The 15200-nt window shown below is 36.0% G+C and overlaps 1 protein-coding gene across 2 annotated transcripts; it reads left to right on the forward strand.

Moving 5' to 3' along the window:
- Nucleotides 1-601: 601 nt before the first annotated feature.
- LOC106077143 (uncharacterized) lies at nucleotides 602-15188 on the forward strand. 2 transcript variants are annotated; one of them, XM_056016064.1, is made up of 8 exons: nucleotides 602-618; nucleotides 955-1108; nucleotides 1266-1300; nucleotides 1860-2006; nucleotides 3166-3269; nucleotides 8237-8413; nucleotides 10673-10700; nucleotides 13053-15188. In XM_056016064.1, exons 2-8 carry the CDS (start codon nucleotides 979-981, stop codon nucleotides 14559-14561), a joined length of 2130 nt encoding a protein of 709 aa, XP_055872039.1. In that variant the 5' UTR covers nucleotides 602-618; nucleotides 955-978; the 3' UTR covers nucleotides 14562-15188. The 2 variants fall into 2 exon arrangements, with proteins under 2 accessions (XP_055872039.1, XP_055872036.1); XM_056016061.1 differs by lacking the exon at nucleotides 602-618 and adding an exon at nucleotides 685-806.
- Nucleotides 15189-15200: the final 12 nt, after the last annotated feature.

Consider the following 15200-nt stretch of genomic DNA (forward strand, 5'->3'; position numbering starts at 1 on the left):
TAAAATGTTCAAACTTTTTACAAGAGAGATCACAGACAGACAGATAGACAGACAGAGGGAGTTGTTATAGGTTTTGTAAAAAAAAAAAAGAGAAGGAAGGCAGATATTAGAAATAATGGATGTGTTCAACACTGAGGTTATTTTAAAGACCACAGTTAAGCGGTTAAGGTCACACAACGACTTCAAGGAGATGTCAATGTACAAATGAAGGTAATACTCTGCAGCAATAATTCACTGCTAATAATGATCAAACCATGGTTTAAAGTAGTTTAAACTAGTTGCAAGCTTCTTGGTGTATCCGGTTGACAGAAAAAAGGAAATGTTAAAAAGGTTTTATTTTTTTAAAGCTTAATGATAACTGAAAATTATTATATAATAATTAAATAATTTATATTAAATTGAATCATTTATATTATACAATAAATAAAATTGTCTCATCTCTTCCGTTGTTTTAGCTTTGAGTTAGTTGGCAACAGTGAGGTTCTATCAAGCGTCCTTGACATTGATTTGGTTTATAGTGATAGTCTTCCATACAGAACCTATGCTGACAACACATACCACATGTTTATACATAACTTTATCTAGAGCTCATGTAACAAGTAATATAATCACTATAATGTAGGCATTTAAACTTAAGAGAAATTATCAAGATTGTGTCTGATAGTGATAATGTATGATTGTATGATACTATTATCTTCTAGCTTTATTAGAAATGGAAAAGATGGTCATCATTACACTGATCTGTTTCGATATTGATTTGGTTTCAATAATTGTCAAGAGTGTACATTGATTCAGACGGAAATTATGTAGATTATAATGTTTCGTTTAAACCAATTTGACAATTTATTTAAATTAGGAAACGTCTTAAAACTTACAGCATTGTATCTTTGAATTGATTTTTTTTTCTTTATTTAAATGCGTAAATAATGCCACACTCTCATTATGCATCTTTAGACTCAGAGACTAGACTGTATAACCATGGAGCATATTAGTTTGGAGAATGAAGCGAGAAGACTGCGTGAGCTCTTCAAAGGAAGATTTAACCAACGAGACGCCATACTGTTAGTTACACATCACGGAGAGAACGCAGCCAATTATGTGTTACAAGGTAATCATTGTATATAATTGTCATCTACACCGTTCACGATATTACATTACAGTACACTTACATATGTTGACATTACCAGTAGTCCCCTTGTGTTTAGTCCTTTATATTCTACAGTGCCGATTAGTAACATTTCTAATATTAAAAATTTTGTTTTCAGAAAGTCCAGAAAATGTTGCTAAATTTCTTGAAAAGGTAAATTATTTCTGATTGGTATTTTTCTCTGTATATATTATTGTTACGGAGTGTATGCGCGTGTTTCTGATGTAACCTTTATTAAAGGTGGGCGGATGGTTTGGTTGTCTATGATAAACAAATTCTGGTGGAAGCGATAGGTCGTCTGGCGTGATTCAAGTGAACAAATAGGGGTGAGAACAAGAGACGAGTGTCAGCCAGACAGGCATTTTTCAGAGTGAGTTATATTTTGTTTAAAATTTTTAAAGATCTTTTTTTACTTGTGTTTCTTCATACATCTACATTGATGTTGAAAGCTGTGTATATTTATTAATTAAAATTGTATTCAGTTTGTTAGCATTTATTATAAGTTGTACATTACAAATATAATACTCCCACTAAGTTTAGTTGTACTAGCTGTTTAGACCTGCAAACCAACGACCAAGGTATCAACAATAAAGTAGAAACATTTACCTACCAATCATAGAATTTTATCACCAATCATTTGCTCTGAATTGAGAAAACGTTTTTTTCACTTCAACACTAGTATGATAAGTACAAACATCATTATCTTGTGCAGGACCGCACTGTCAGGTTTTCAGAAGAGGAAGTTGCCAGAGTGAATCGTCTGCTTATTGAAGGACTGGAGTCGGAATCTAAACCTCGTCTTTTTGCTTGTCGGAAGTGTGAAAAATGTTGGTGGAAAAGAGTTCCAACTAGAAAACAGGTACACGATGTTGTTTATGGCCGACCCGTCTTTCTTGTGATACTATTGTCAGTGTACATGGACTTTCCTTTCTATAGTTTCTTTTGTTATGTTGTCCAATTAAAAACTGAATCTTATTAAAGACTGGAAATAAAAAGTCCTGATAAAAAATTAGGTTCAAAGACTCAAAAACACAGATTTACTGCTGCACGGGTGATCGACTGTATAGAAAATACGATAAATTTGCATATTTGTAACCATGTCGGACCAAATAAAACAAAGGACATTAGGGCTACGAGGTCTTCCTCAGCTACAAAACAAACAAACAAAAAAAGACAAATAATTAACACAAGCCACAAGTTACTGGTTTTGATTTAGTCTTGAGACGGGGCAGAATCTGGAGCGACTAATCTAGCCAATTCTGCAGCGGCAGAGTTTGTCTAAGTTCATACATGTATAAGCATCTATTTTAGGGCTAGCTGATAGAGCAGCTTTCTTTTTCTTTCTCTTGACTAAGGCCGCTTCGTTTCTTTTGCTCTCGGCGAGGTTCGTACCAGCCTGCACAGTCTGTCTCCATGCTGTCCTGTCTTGGGCTATCTCCTCCCACATCTTTCTATTTTAAGGATTCAAATCCAATGACCCCAGTTGAATCTTTATTTCGATGAATAATCATTACGAAAGAAGGGACTCTAATGATTGAAGTAGAAATCATAAAACATTTGAACTTACAATAAAACGTAATTTCTGAATAATTTACACAAGTATTCATCATGAAGCTTGAGAGTTGTGAACTGAACAGACTGATCTCTAGACCCTGTTATATTCATAGACATATTTATTGAAAGTACATGAACTTGATCGGCTACTTAGCTACTGTGACGCAAGTCATTGTGTCTTCCCCAGTTATAGCCGTCATTCTTGAGTGTAACTTGAAATAGTTACCTGTAATACAAAATCAAAGACTCTCGTTTCCCCCCCCCCCTTTTTTTTTAAAGGAAACATAAAAATAAAGAATTATTTGTAATTATAAAATTGATACAATTCCAATGCTTGCGAACAGAGCGAAGTATAGATACTGAAAACTGCTCTCTATTAAAATTTGTTTAAAAATAATTTCACTAAATGAAGAAACAACAAAGACATTAGTTCGACTAAAAACTAGAGGTTACCGTATCGTCAGGTATCAAGATGTTTCCAATGTTCCAAGAAATACGATCCAGTGCCAGAAGAGGATGAGTGGGGGCTTGGGGAATTCGAATGCCACTTCTGCGGTTACTTCTTTCGGTAAGTAATATTCATAATTCCTTGTCATGTTCTAGACTAAAATACTGCACTTTTTGGGCTGAGTGTTTAAGCGCTCCGCTTTTGAACCTGGGGGTCCTGGGTTCGAACCTTGGTGAAGACTGTGATTTAGAATTTCGGGATTTTTAGGGCGCCCATGATTCCACTCAACTCTAATGGATACCTGACTTAAGTTGGGGCTAGTAAAGGCGGTTGATCGTTGTGCTGGCCACATAACACCCTGCTTGTTAACCGTTGGCCATAGAAACAGATGACTATAACATCATCTGCCCCACAGATCGCAATGTCTTAAAGGGAAACTTTACTTACTGCTCTTTTTACACTGGTTCAAATTGTCGATACTAGGTCGTTGGTTTGAAACTCCAAACAGTACTGGATTTATTTACCTGTATCCAAACGAAGCTATAGCTTGGTACCACAACAAATATTTGAGACTCAAAGAAAAGCCATTATTGAAGACAGGCGCAAAAGACGGACGACGGCTTTGTCTGCACAAAATTCGGGAAAATATGAAGGTCGCAACTGGGTTTGCGGAGTTATGTGAAACACTGGACTCAGCCTTAATCTTCGAAATTGAAGGCAAAAACAGCTCATATTATCATTATACAAAAATTATGTCAAATAATTTGCAGTGATTACACACAAAAATTAATCTCATTCTCATGACTTTCTTTAAAATCCTAATAATAGTCCCTTTTTTAATTTTTGAATATTAGGGCCTACTGTTTTTAGGTTTAATTGTCATTGAACGTAGAACATAAAGACAATAATAACAACTTTAAGTAATATTCCAGTACATACAGTGAGTTTTCGTAACAACACTTTAACAATGTTTTTTGTTTAAAAAAAAAGGTTAAATTATTCTATTTGTTAGCTTTTTTTCAATTAACATTTACATATCAATATTAATATAACCCTGTCATGCACACCGCCATTCAGGGCAGTGCAGAAGGTGCGCACTGCTAGAAACTAGACTGAGAAGGATGTTGACAACTAGAGAACGAGTCCCGCCCAAGTCTAGAGCCGATATGAAGAGACTGTGCTAAAGATAGATGTTGTTTTATGTACTTGTAAATAAATATCGTTGCCTCGTTTTTTTTTCAATTAACATTTAAATATTAATATATTAACATATGTAGATCAAATAAACTATAATGTAAAAGGCGTATTACCTACTTTTTTTTTATCAAATCATAAACGTTTACGTGGGTAAGATCTAAGAACACTAGATACCCTCCGATTACAGCGAAAGAGCAAGAATTTAAAAATAGAAAATGGGATTCCGGAACTCAGTTTCTAACGTTGTTTCTGTACTTAAATTAGAAGCAAGCTAACCATAATTTGTCTATATTTAGTTTGACAGCTTAAATTAGCGCCCCCCCCCCCAAAATCTTGAAAACGTCCCCAAGGGGGCGATAGCGCCCCCGTTGAAGGCCACTGCTGTAAATGAACGCCCCTCAACGTTGTAAGTAAAATGTGACGACTGCTCGCGAGTGAAGCAGTTTGAGCCTTATATGTCGCTTGGTCGGAAATAGGAATTGGAATGGACAGCATGGGATAGATCACGAGATAGGTCAAGATAGATAATGTGACATCCGGTCAAGATTAGCTATAATTGTGCACATATAAACCACATTGGCGAGATTGCGCACATGTTAACCCCAACTGGGTGCAAAATAAACGTCGTGGCCAGTAATGGGACTCATGTCTATGAAATACAATTGTGTATGCACCAAATAATGTTGAAGGTTAACAAGCATGTTAGATCTATTTCACTTGCTGGTCTGAATCTTGTTGCTAATGTATCGACTGATTGCATTAAATTTTGTAAAGACCTGTTAAAGAACATATCTCACTTCTTGTATAGGTATATTATTTTATAATCTTTATAATTCTAACTTCTATATAAGTTAAATCCTCTAATAATCCGGAATTCATATTTAGTAATGACATTTCCCCCTCCCCAAAGTCAAATAGCTTATGGCTTTTTGAAGTCTATAACCGGCCAAGGCTTTAAACTTCTAGTACATCTAAGCCGGTGTACATCAGAAACACACGTACACACTCCGTAAAACATCTTTAAAATTGAAGATTCTTATATACTCAATGTTATTCACAAGGATGTGTTCTTTGCTAATATATAGTTGATTAAAAAAAAAAAAAATAAAAAAAATACGAAAATGATAAAAATTGTTGATAGTTTTTTTTAATGTTTAGTTGATCAAACTATCTTATTTTGTACACTAAAGGGACGTTTATATTTTTTCTCTACAATTTAAGAAAAGGTAGAATAGTGTTAGCCTGTGCTAGAAATTACTACTTAAATTAGGAAGGTGTACTTGTGAATACGAACTCTACTATCCACAATAGCAAATATATCTTGAGAAATAAAATAATAATTCACAATAATTCCTATAATTGACTTAGACCTTATAGCAATATTCTCAAACTGTGTGCCGCGCACGTGCTGCCGAAGATTTGCAGGTGTGCCGCGGGAGTTTTCAGAACGCCACACGTGCAGCGTTACACAGGTCTGCCTACTAGTAAATTTTTATTTTACGTTGCGATGACATCCCCACTTGCAACGACCAGCAATAGTAGTGGGTCGCTCCATATTGACGGAAAGGGCTGTTAACTCTTCAGTTCATGGAATTGTCCACTATACATATATTATTATAAAGACTCAAATGTAGGCCGCCTTAGCAGACGCACAGCAGTTCTTGAATTGGTAACGATAATAATAAGCGATGTGTTTCATGTAAATTTGTTAGGTTACTAATAGTAACAAATTATTAATAAGCATTATTCATTGTTATCCATGGAGAAATACGTTAGCAAGAATGAAACTGCGAAAGCGTTAAATGAAAAGCAAGGAACCAAACGAAGGTACAAAGACTATTACATCGGATATGTTTTCATATCTTCGGGACCTGTAGATGCTCCTTTCTGTCTGATCTGCAATGCAAGTCTGTCGAATGAGGCACTTGCTCCAAGCAAATTGAAGAGACACATGGAAAGAAAACATCCAGCTGTAAAAGTGCAACCGAAGGAATACTTTGAAAGCATCAGGGCTCAACAAAATAAACAAGCTAAGAAACTTAAGAACTACCTAAAGCTTCCAGAAAAGATATTGATTGCAAGTTATAAGGTTGCTCAGTTATTAGCAAAACGCAAGAAAGCACATACAGAGGCTGAATCAGTCATTGCACCAGCTTTAGCAATAGTTGTTGAAACTATCCTTGGACCCGATGCCGCCGAAAAAGTTAAAAAAGTTCCTTTGTCAAATGGTACTATTTTGCGCAGAATTGAAGACTTATTGTCAGATCTACAAGATCAAATATGCGAACACTTCGACGTGAGTGACGATGAAGTGTCTCTGCTGTGGTCTCTTCAAGTTGATGAATCCGCTAACATTAGTGGCAAATCCCAGCTGCTAGCTTTTTTTTTCTTATTTTGCAAAGACTTACCAACTACGACCAAAGGCGAAGATATTTTTAAGTGGTGAACAAAAACATTTTGCTCTTCAAACTACAGAGGAGAAAAACTGTGTCAGCGTTTGCACCGATGGCTGTCCTTTAATGCAGGAAATAGAAAGGGATTCGTCACTCTTGTGCGTCAAGAAAATCCAAATGTATTAGTTGTTCACTGCATGATCCACAGAGAAGCTCTTGCCTTCAAATCTTTGCCGAAATGTTTGATGTCTGTTCTGGATCAAGTGATTGAAGTTGTAAACTTCATCAAATCTCGACCGCTTGCATCCCGACTTTTCTCAGAACTTTGTGAAGCAATGGATTCAGACTACAAATGTCTCCTGTATTACACCAGCATTCGTTGGCTCTCCAGGGGAGAGGCTGAGCTGACTTTATTCTTGGAGGCTGAAACAAAAGACTTTGGATTTTCTATTCATGACGAGATCTGGTGGGTTAAGGTGACATTTCTCTCTGATTTATTTGACAAATTAAATTCATTGAATTTGTCTTCAAGGACCATCGGAAACCATCATCATTGCATCCTCAAAACTGAAATCATTTGGTGAAAAATTTATTGTCTTTGTGGCAAAGTAAGATCTCGAAAGGACTGCTTTCCTACTTACAATGAATGGGCTTCAAATAAAGAAATCACCCCCGAAATTCTGGACACTTTGACACACCTGCAGTCAGCATTTCAGCATTACTTTCCAACTGTTGGAAGTCATGAGTATGGATGGGTCAGCTCTCCATTTGGGAACAATGGCAAACAGAGTACAAATACTCCTTCTTCCCTAGTGCTATTAGAGCATGGAATGGGTTGCCTGAGCTAGACTGGAAAACCAGTGACTTGGCAGAATTTAAGTCATTGGTTAATATGCATGACTAAATGCATGACACGTAAGACGTAATCATCTTCTTTTTTGAAGTAACGTCTGTATTATATAAGATAAGAAGAATGAAGCTACAAATCTTACAACTGAAGAAAAAGAGCAGCTCATTGATTTGAAAAAAAAACGATGCAGTTCTTAAGTCGAGTTTTGCCGAGTTTTGGATTTCAATCAACAATTTATATCCAGCAATCAGTTTAAAAGCAATCAAAATAATTCTTCCATATGCATCTTCATGGTTTTGTGAGTTTGGATTTTCAGCACTGACTGAAATCAAGTCTAAGAAAAGAGAGAGACTTTTTACAATAGACAATGAAATGCAAGTTTGTTTGTTGACTTTGGAGCCTCGATTAGATCGCATTTGCTCTCAAAAACAGGCAAACCCTTCACATTAAATATAATACCCGGTACTTAAAAACAGGTAAAATCATTTTTTTAAAATTATAAAACAACTGTTCCTCTTCGTGGTGTGCCGCGAAATTTTTGTAGTTTGTTTACACAAAAAAGTTTGAAAAACACTGCCTTATAGAATTCAAAATATGCACCTTTCTTTCTATTTACATTTCAACTAGAATCTATTCTATTTTTTCAGCTCAACGGCTATTATGAATATAACTGAGTGTGTATGCCATAAGTGTAATCATACTGTTAAAGTAAGTAGAATTACTCCTCCCAGCAAAAAACGAAGACAGGTTCCCAATAGACAGTATCACCACTGCAATGGAGAAAACTGTTATGCTCGGTTGACGCTACCCTCAAAATGTGATGGGTAAGTCCATTCATTGGCCGCCTTCAGTCTAAGACTGCTAAGGCACCTCTCGTAGAGATTTTTTTTCTGTTGTTGTGGCTATAAAACGCCTCACCCTTTTAAGAGACATTTTATCACGCATACTTTGGTTGTGAAAGTAGATTTTCTGTTGGAGGAGCCAGTCTTTTTTTTTTATTAGCTTATATCATCTGAATCCGTCTGTCTGTTTGTCCGTCTGTCTGGTACACATTTTGTATATGTTATTTTTCAAACTTCCCATTTTCAGATCAAGTTAAAACTTTGCTCAATTAATCATTATCTCTAACAAAACAGGAATCCGTGAAAAAATTAACCAGTTATTTAATAAATGGTACCATAGCAAAACAAGACTCTCGTGGGGGTGCCTAAGGAGGTTGCGAGAGCATCCTTATTGAACTGTGTGGGGTTGTATTAGAGCTTCCACAACCGTCTCACAATCCAGGCGCCGTTCCTCAAAGGTCCGTTACATAAATGGCGTGTCCCGCACAGTTAGCCTGGTATAGAAAAAGAAAATGGAGGGGATCCCTGTGTACGCGGCCTCTGGCGTGACCTCCGTATGTCGAAGGTGCCGCCTCTGGCCGCGACTCTGACCCCCCCCCCCTCCCTTCGCCAGACAGAATAGTGTACACTGTTCTCATTCAGGCTTGTTTATTTTTCTTTATCGGCAGAGATCATAGCGACTTCGTGGTTTATCCTCTTAATGGAATGTAATAAGAACCAACTTAATCCAGATATTAACGTAACGTTTCGAAATGATTTGTTAGTTACGTCGTTACGACAGACGATGTTAATTTAATATGCCATGTTTTGATTGTATTATTAAGAAAAAGAAATGGGTAAGGAAGAAGCCGGTTACAGAGAGACTAAAATATAAAAATATCAATCTTATATTGAATATAATTGTATCCATTATTTTTAACCAATCTTGTAATTAATTTTATTTTTATCAGCGTAACAAAAATAAATTTTGTGCGATTGGGAATATTTTTACAACGCTTAGGCTCTGCTAATTCACTCCGTCTGTCTGTCTGTCTGGTGAAAATCTTGTACACGTCTTTTCTACTACTTCCCATTCTCGGATCAAGTTGAAATTTTCCAAAATTATTTCATAGACGATGTTCATATATATTTATATATTTTTTTTTACTTAAGTAAAGAATTTTTAAAATAATGAATGACCATAACAAAACTGTGTAGGGAACCATCAATGGTAGAACAAAGGTTTCATAAATCATGTAAAAAAGGGAAATCCAGATATTTTTATGATTTATAGTCCATAACTTTATTTATCTTAAAGTCTCAAAAAAACCCACTAAAACTAAAATACCAACCTATTATGGATTGTATGTGTGTGTGTGTTTCTATGGTGACGTTGAAAAGAAGTTAGCGATAGGTTGGTAGCTATGCAGTGTAGATGATGCAAGTAAGCGGAACTATCATAAGATATCTTCGGTACGCCACACTTCTCCAGAATGCCAGATTGAAAAGACGTGTATTTTGTAGTGAGTTAGATTTTTGTTTAAAACGCCATTTTATATTATTTCTAAAGTCTATTACATTTTTTCATTTTATCTAGAGTTAATTTTTTTCTATATCGTAATAAAGGTTATATTTAGTTTTGTTACGCTCTCAGTAAAAGGGATTTCAACAGAGGATGCACAGCCGTGATATGACTGCATTTAAATATTCCTGTTAAATATCAAAACTGTGGTCAAAATGAAAAATTGTCATTTTTAGCTATTCCTTAACATAAACAGCTGAAACTAGATTTAGTGCTGTAAGAAACTGAATGAGTAATCAAAGAAATAGACTGGATGCAGCCACTAGTTAATATCTTCGCCTTACTTTGACCTATTTAAAGCCTGGCATTTCTCATATTACCAAATTGCAATAGGCACAAATAAAATGCTATTTTCTAAATTTACCTTTTCTTAACTAGTATTTGGGGTGCAAAAAAAAAAGGTGGGGAGGGGGGGGGCGCTGGGAGATTTTAAAACAGAAAATATACGAAAAGGGGGCGTGGGTAAAAAAAAAGTTTAAGATTAGTGATATAATAGATAGGTCTGTGAGCTATACATCATGTCAGTTATAACGTTCTTTAAAGTAAAAGAAGAGTTTCATCTAATATATTATTATAATGTACATTGATAGTCACATTAGTGATATGTCCAGTATTTCTTTTTGTGTCATAACGTTTGACGTTTAGTTCAGTATTAATGAAAACCTTTGTTTCTGCTACAGATGTGCAAACAATGAAAACAAAGACGTGGTAAAGTATACAAAAAGTATTTGTAGAATTCATAATTTATATAATACAATACAGTATAAAATACACGACAATAGAAGCAACGCTCATGCCGACATGGTAACAAAAAGATACTTTAAAAAGTATTATAATGATATCTGCTCTAACAAAACAAAAAATTAAAAGAATATAAAGTTCAAAAAGATCAAATAAAACAAGCTAGCTTTATTTAAAACATCTATCATCACATTTTCCACTATATATACGAAAATATCACTGCCGTACGGGTTACCATGAAATTTTGTACACAGGTTAATATTATCTCCTAGGCGCTCACTAAAAACCGGTTTTGACAGATTCGCAACCTGACGAGCGCATTCGCGAAAAACAGCAAACTTTTATCAAATTCAAACCTTTACATTTTATTTTCGGTATTTCCCCAAAAGTTCATATTTTTAAAATATCACACATATTCCGTATTTTAAAGCAATTTATATATTTTTTCTTAAGTCTACTTATTTTTAATAATGCCTTGCGTTATTTCTGCTTACTTTTAGACGCGGTCAAATAAAATAAAAAAAAAACTAAACCTAAAAGCATTAAAAAGATAGGTCTAAATTCTCTTTCTTATCATTTAAGGGTGTAGATAAAATGTTTAAAACTAACCTTAAATCCTATATATAGATTCAAACTCTGAATAGTGTGTGGTGATCAATCGACTAAATACAATTTAAAAAATGATATAGGTTAAATTGTGAAGCCGAAGAAAAGTCATAGAGTGTACGAAGGAACACATTTTTGTGTTGGCCAGGGGGCGGGAGTAGGGTATAAGTCAAAGTGATACTAGAATTAACGGGCCCAAAATATGAGAACGTGTGCGATTCGTGGACGCTATAAAGTGTGTCTTTCCAAATCAAGTCAAAAGTGTATGTCGGAAAAATTACAGTGCGCTGGTTAAAGCTCAACAAAATGGAGGTTTTCCAGAGAGCAAAGAGAGAGAGAGAGAGAGAGAGAGAGAGAGAGGGAGCGGGCCATGAAACTTCATTGTAACAGATACATTAAATGATGTGCTAAAAAAAAGTATGTTACATTGATAATAAAAATAAAAAACAACAAAAAACAAATGGGTGTTCCGGCCATAATAAACATTATAAAGTCAGGGAACATATCAACGGATGTAGCCGGTATGTACTGCTAGTATTATTTAAAAAAGATGCCTTTCATTAACATTTAAATCCTTAAAGACAACTAGCAACCATTAAATCACAGATCTAGACGAAATGATCGCCCCCTCTCTTTAAGCTTTGTACTGTAAGATTTTAAAACTTCATTATTCCACTTTAAGTCAGAATGTCGCCGAGAAGTGCCAAGAAGTCTAATCGCTTAACGCACTGGTAGTGTATGTGTGTGCGTGTGTGAAGCACGTGTACATGTTCTTTGTGTTTCTATCTACAGGATGGTCGCTAGAAAAGCGGAAAGTTTAAGGGTCAGGTGAGCTCATGAACAAAATGCGTGCTTACTTAGGTCTATTTTGATTTGGAGCTTGTTATTAACAGAGCTTCAGAATGGACCGCATTCACCAATCGTAAACAAACAACATTTAGCCACGTGCTGCTCTATCTCTTCTATATAATTTACGATCTCATGTTTAATTCATGATGGTTGTCACGTGACAGTTTATTTAGTTGTTTTATCAATAAGATCACGTGACTAAATGTTGTTTGTTTACGATTGGTGAATGAGGTCCATTGTCGACGTGTCATAAACTCTGTTAATAATTTGAAAACGAGCTTGGGAAGAGCTCTGAACGAAACGAGATCTCACAAGTTACACTTTAAAACACTACAAGAGCTTGGTACGAGATCTCACAAGTTACACTTTAAAACGCTACAAGAGCTTGGTACGAGATCTCACAAGTTACACTTTAAAACACTACAAGAGCTTGGTACGAGATCTCACAAGTTACACTTTAAAACGCTACAAGAGCTTGGTACGAGATCTCACAAGTTACACTTTAAAACATTACAAGAGCTTGGTACGAGATCTCACAAGTTACACTTTAAAACGCTACAAGAGCTTGGTACGAGATCTCACAAGTTACACTTTAAAACGCTAGAAGTGCTTGGATTTCTAGGTTAAGACACTGCCCTAAAGTAAACGGACAATATTTTGAGTATCTATGAATGCAGTATAACATATGCCTTTAAAACGTAGTAAAAGTTATTCTTCGTAAAAATAAATTGCTCTTTTGAAATTTTGAATTTTCATTTGTTTGGACCAAAACAATTATATATAATATTAATATTATTATTAATTTCTACTGGATTGCAGCCTATAATATTTTAATTTTATATTTTATATATATATACCCTCTAGCCTCACAATGATGTAGTTGCCGAACCTGAAGCTGACACTTGCAAATGTTCTAGGAGACCTGATCGAAGAGGAGGGCTTCAAAGACCATTCAATGACAATGAAATGGTTCAAATTCGTGCTAGCGAGCCACAAGGACCAGGCCACGAGAAACAGACATATCAAGATGGTAATTTTGTAGGGATGAAGCTTCCTAACAAAGAGCTGAAGACTCGTCAGATGCAGCTAGACTCTCATGAGATTGGCCTGAAGCTGCAAGAGGTTACGTTGGAAGAACTCCACATAGACCTCGGAAAGCGGGAAGCTTGTAGGGAAGAACAGGGAATGAACCGCAAGAAGAAACTGGCTTGCCAGATACAACCGGCAGGAGAAATGAAGGAGAAACTGGCTTGCCAGATACAACCGGCAGAAGAAATGAAGGAGAAACTGGCTTGCCAGATACAACCAGCAGGAGAAATGAAGGAGAAACTGGCTTGCCAGATACAACCGGCAGGGGATATGAAGGAGAAACTGGCTTGCCAGATACAACCGGCAAGAGAAATGAAGGAGAAACTGGTTAGCCAAATACAACCGGCAGGAGAAATGAAGGAGAAACTGGCTTGCCAGATACAACCGGCAGAAGAAATGAAGGAGAAACTGGCTTGCCAGATACAACCGGCAGGAGAAATGAAGGAGAAACTGGCTTGCCAGATACAACCGGCAGGAGAAATGAAGGAGAAACTGGCTTGCCAGATACAACCGGCAGGAGAAATGAAGGAGAAACTGGTTAGCCAGGTAAAACCGAAAGGAGAAATGAAGAAGAAACTGGTTAGCCAAATACAACCGGCAGGAGAAGTGAAGGAGAAATTGGTTAGCCAAATACAACCGGCAGGAGAAATGAAGGAGAAACTGGTTGATCAGGTAAAACGGAAAGGAGAAATGAAGGAGAAACTGGTTAGCCAGGCAAAACCGAAAGGAGAAATGAAGAAGAAACTGGTTAGCCAAATACAACCGGCAGGAGAAATGAAGGAGAAACTGGTTAGTCAAATACAACCGGCAGGAGAAATGAAGGAGAAACTGGTTAGCCAGGTAAAACGGAAAGGAGAAATGAAGGAGAAACTGGTTAGCCAGGCAAAACCGAAAGGAGAAATGAAGAAGAAACTGGTTAGCCAAATACAACCGGCAGGAGAAATGAAGGAGAAACTGGTTAGTCAAATACAACCGGCAGGAGGAATGAAGGAGAAACTGGTTAGCCAGATACATCTGAAAGGAAAACGTTTGCTCCATAAGGACGAATTAGAGCATGATGAGCAAGCGCTGAAACCAAATGAACCGGTTGTTGAACGACCACTTTGTTACCATCCGTTTTCTGTTCAATACTTACCTAAAAAGGCTGTGGTTAGAAAATTTAGTGAGGAACACGAAAGTAAAGCATCAACTGTCACAACTTGCTTAGACCAGGGTAGTCTGAAGACCGAGCCTCTTCGTGTTGCTTACACTTTGTATTCTAAGCAGAAAAAACATAAACATTAGTTGAATCACAGGCAGTTCTCAATCTTGTTCTTTCTCTCCATCTCTTCTTCTCGCTTTCTCTTTCTCTTCTTTTTATCTTCCCTTTATCTCACTTTCTTTCTCTTCTCTAATCTAAGTTCTCCTTTCAGATTTTGAAATCTATTGTGGATGATGTTACTAATGTCGGGTACCCATTATAGACGCGCAGTTCTGGAATCCCCAAAATAAAAAAAAATCCCAGTCTTCACCAGCATTCGAACCCGGGACATCCGGTTCGGAAGCCAAGCGCTTTACCACTCAATCACCTAGCTAACAATTAATCGCTATTATGAAATGAAACTGTATATGCATCTAAATTTCAAAATTTCTTGTATAGTCATGTTTTGGTTTAATAGTTATAAATATTTGATAATGACATGTTATAATTTTGATGTATTCTCCTTACAATGGAAACAATTATCACATGTTTTAAAATAGTATTCTTTTAAATATAACGAACAATCCATCGTGACTTAATGTAATTTATGATAATCTGTTTGATTGTCCCCACTTTCATTTGAAATGAGATCATTTTTTAATGCAACTTTATTGTTTCAATATGATAGTTGTGATTAATGTCAGTTCTTTATTAAATTTTTTTACATAATACTTCAAGGGCCT

The sequence above is a fragment of the Biomphalaria glabrata genome, chromosome 1, assembly GCF_947242115.1.
Source record: "Biomphalaria glabrata chromosome 1, xgBioGlab47.1, whole genome shotgun sequence".
Lineage (NCBI taxonomy): Eukaryota > Metazoa > Mollusca > Gastropoda > Planorbidae > Biomphalaria > Biomphalaria glabrata.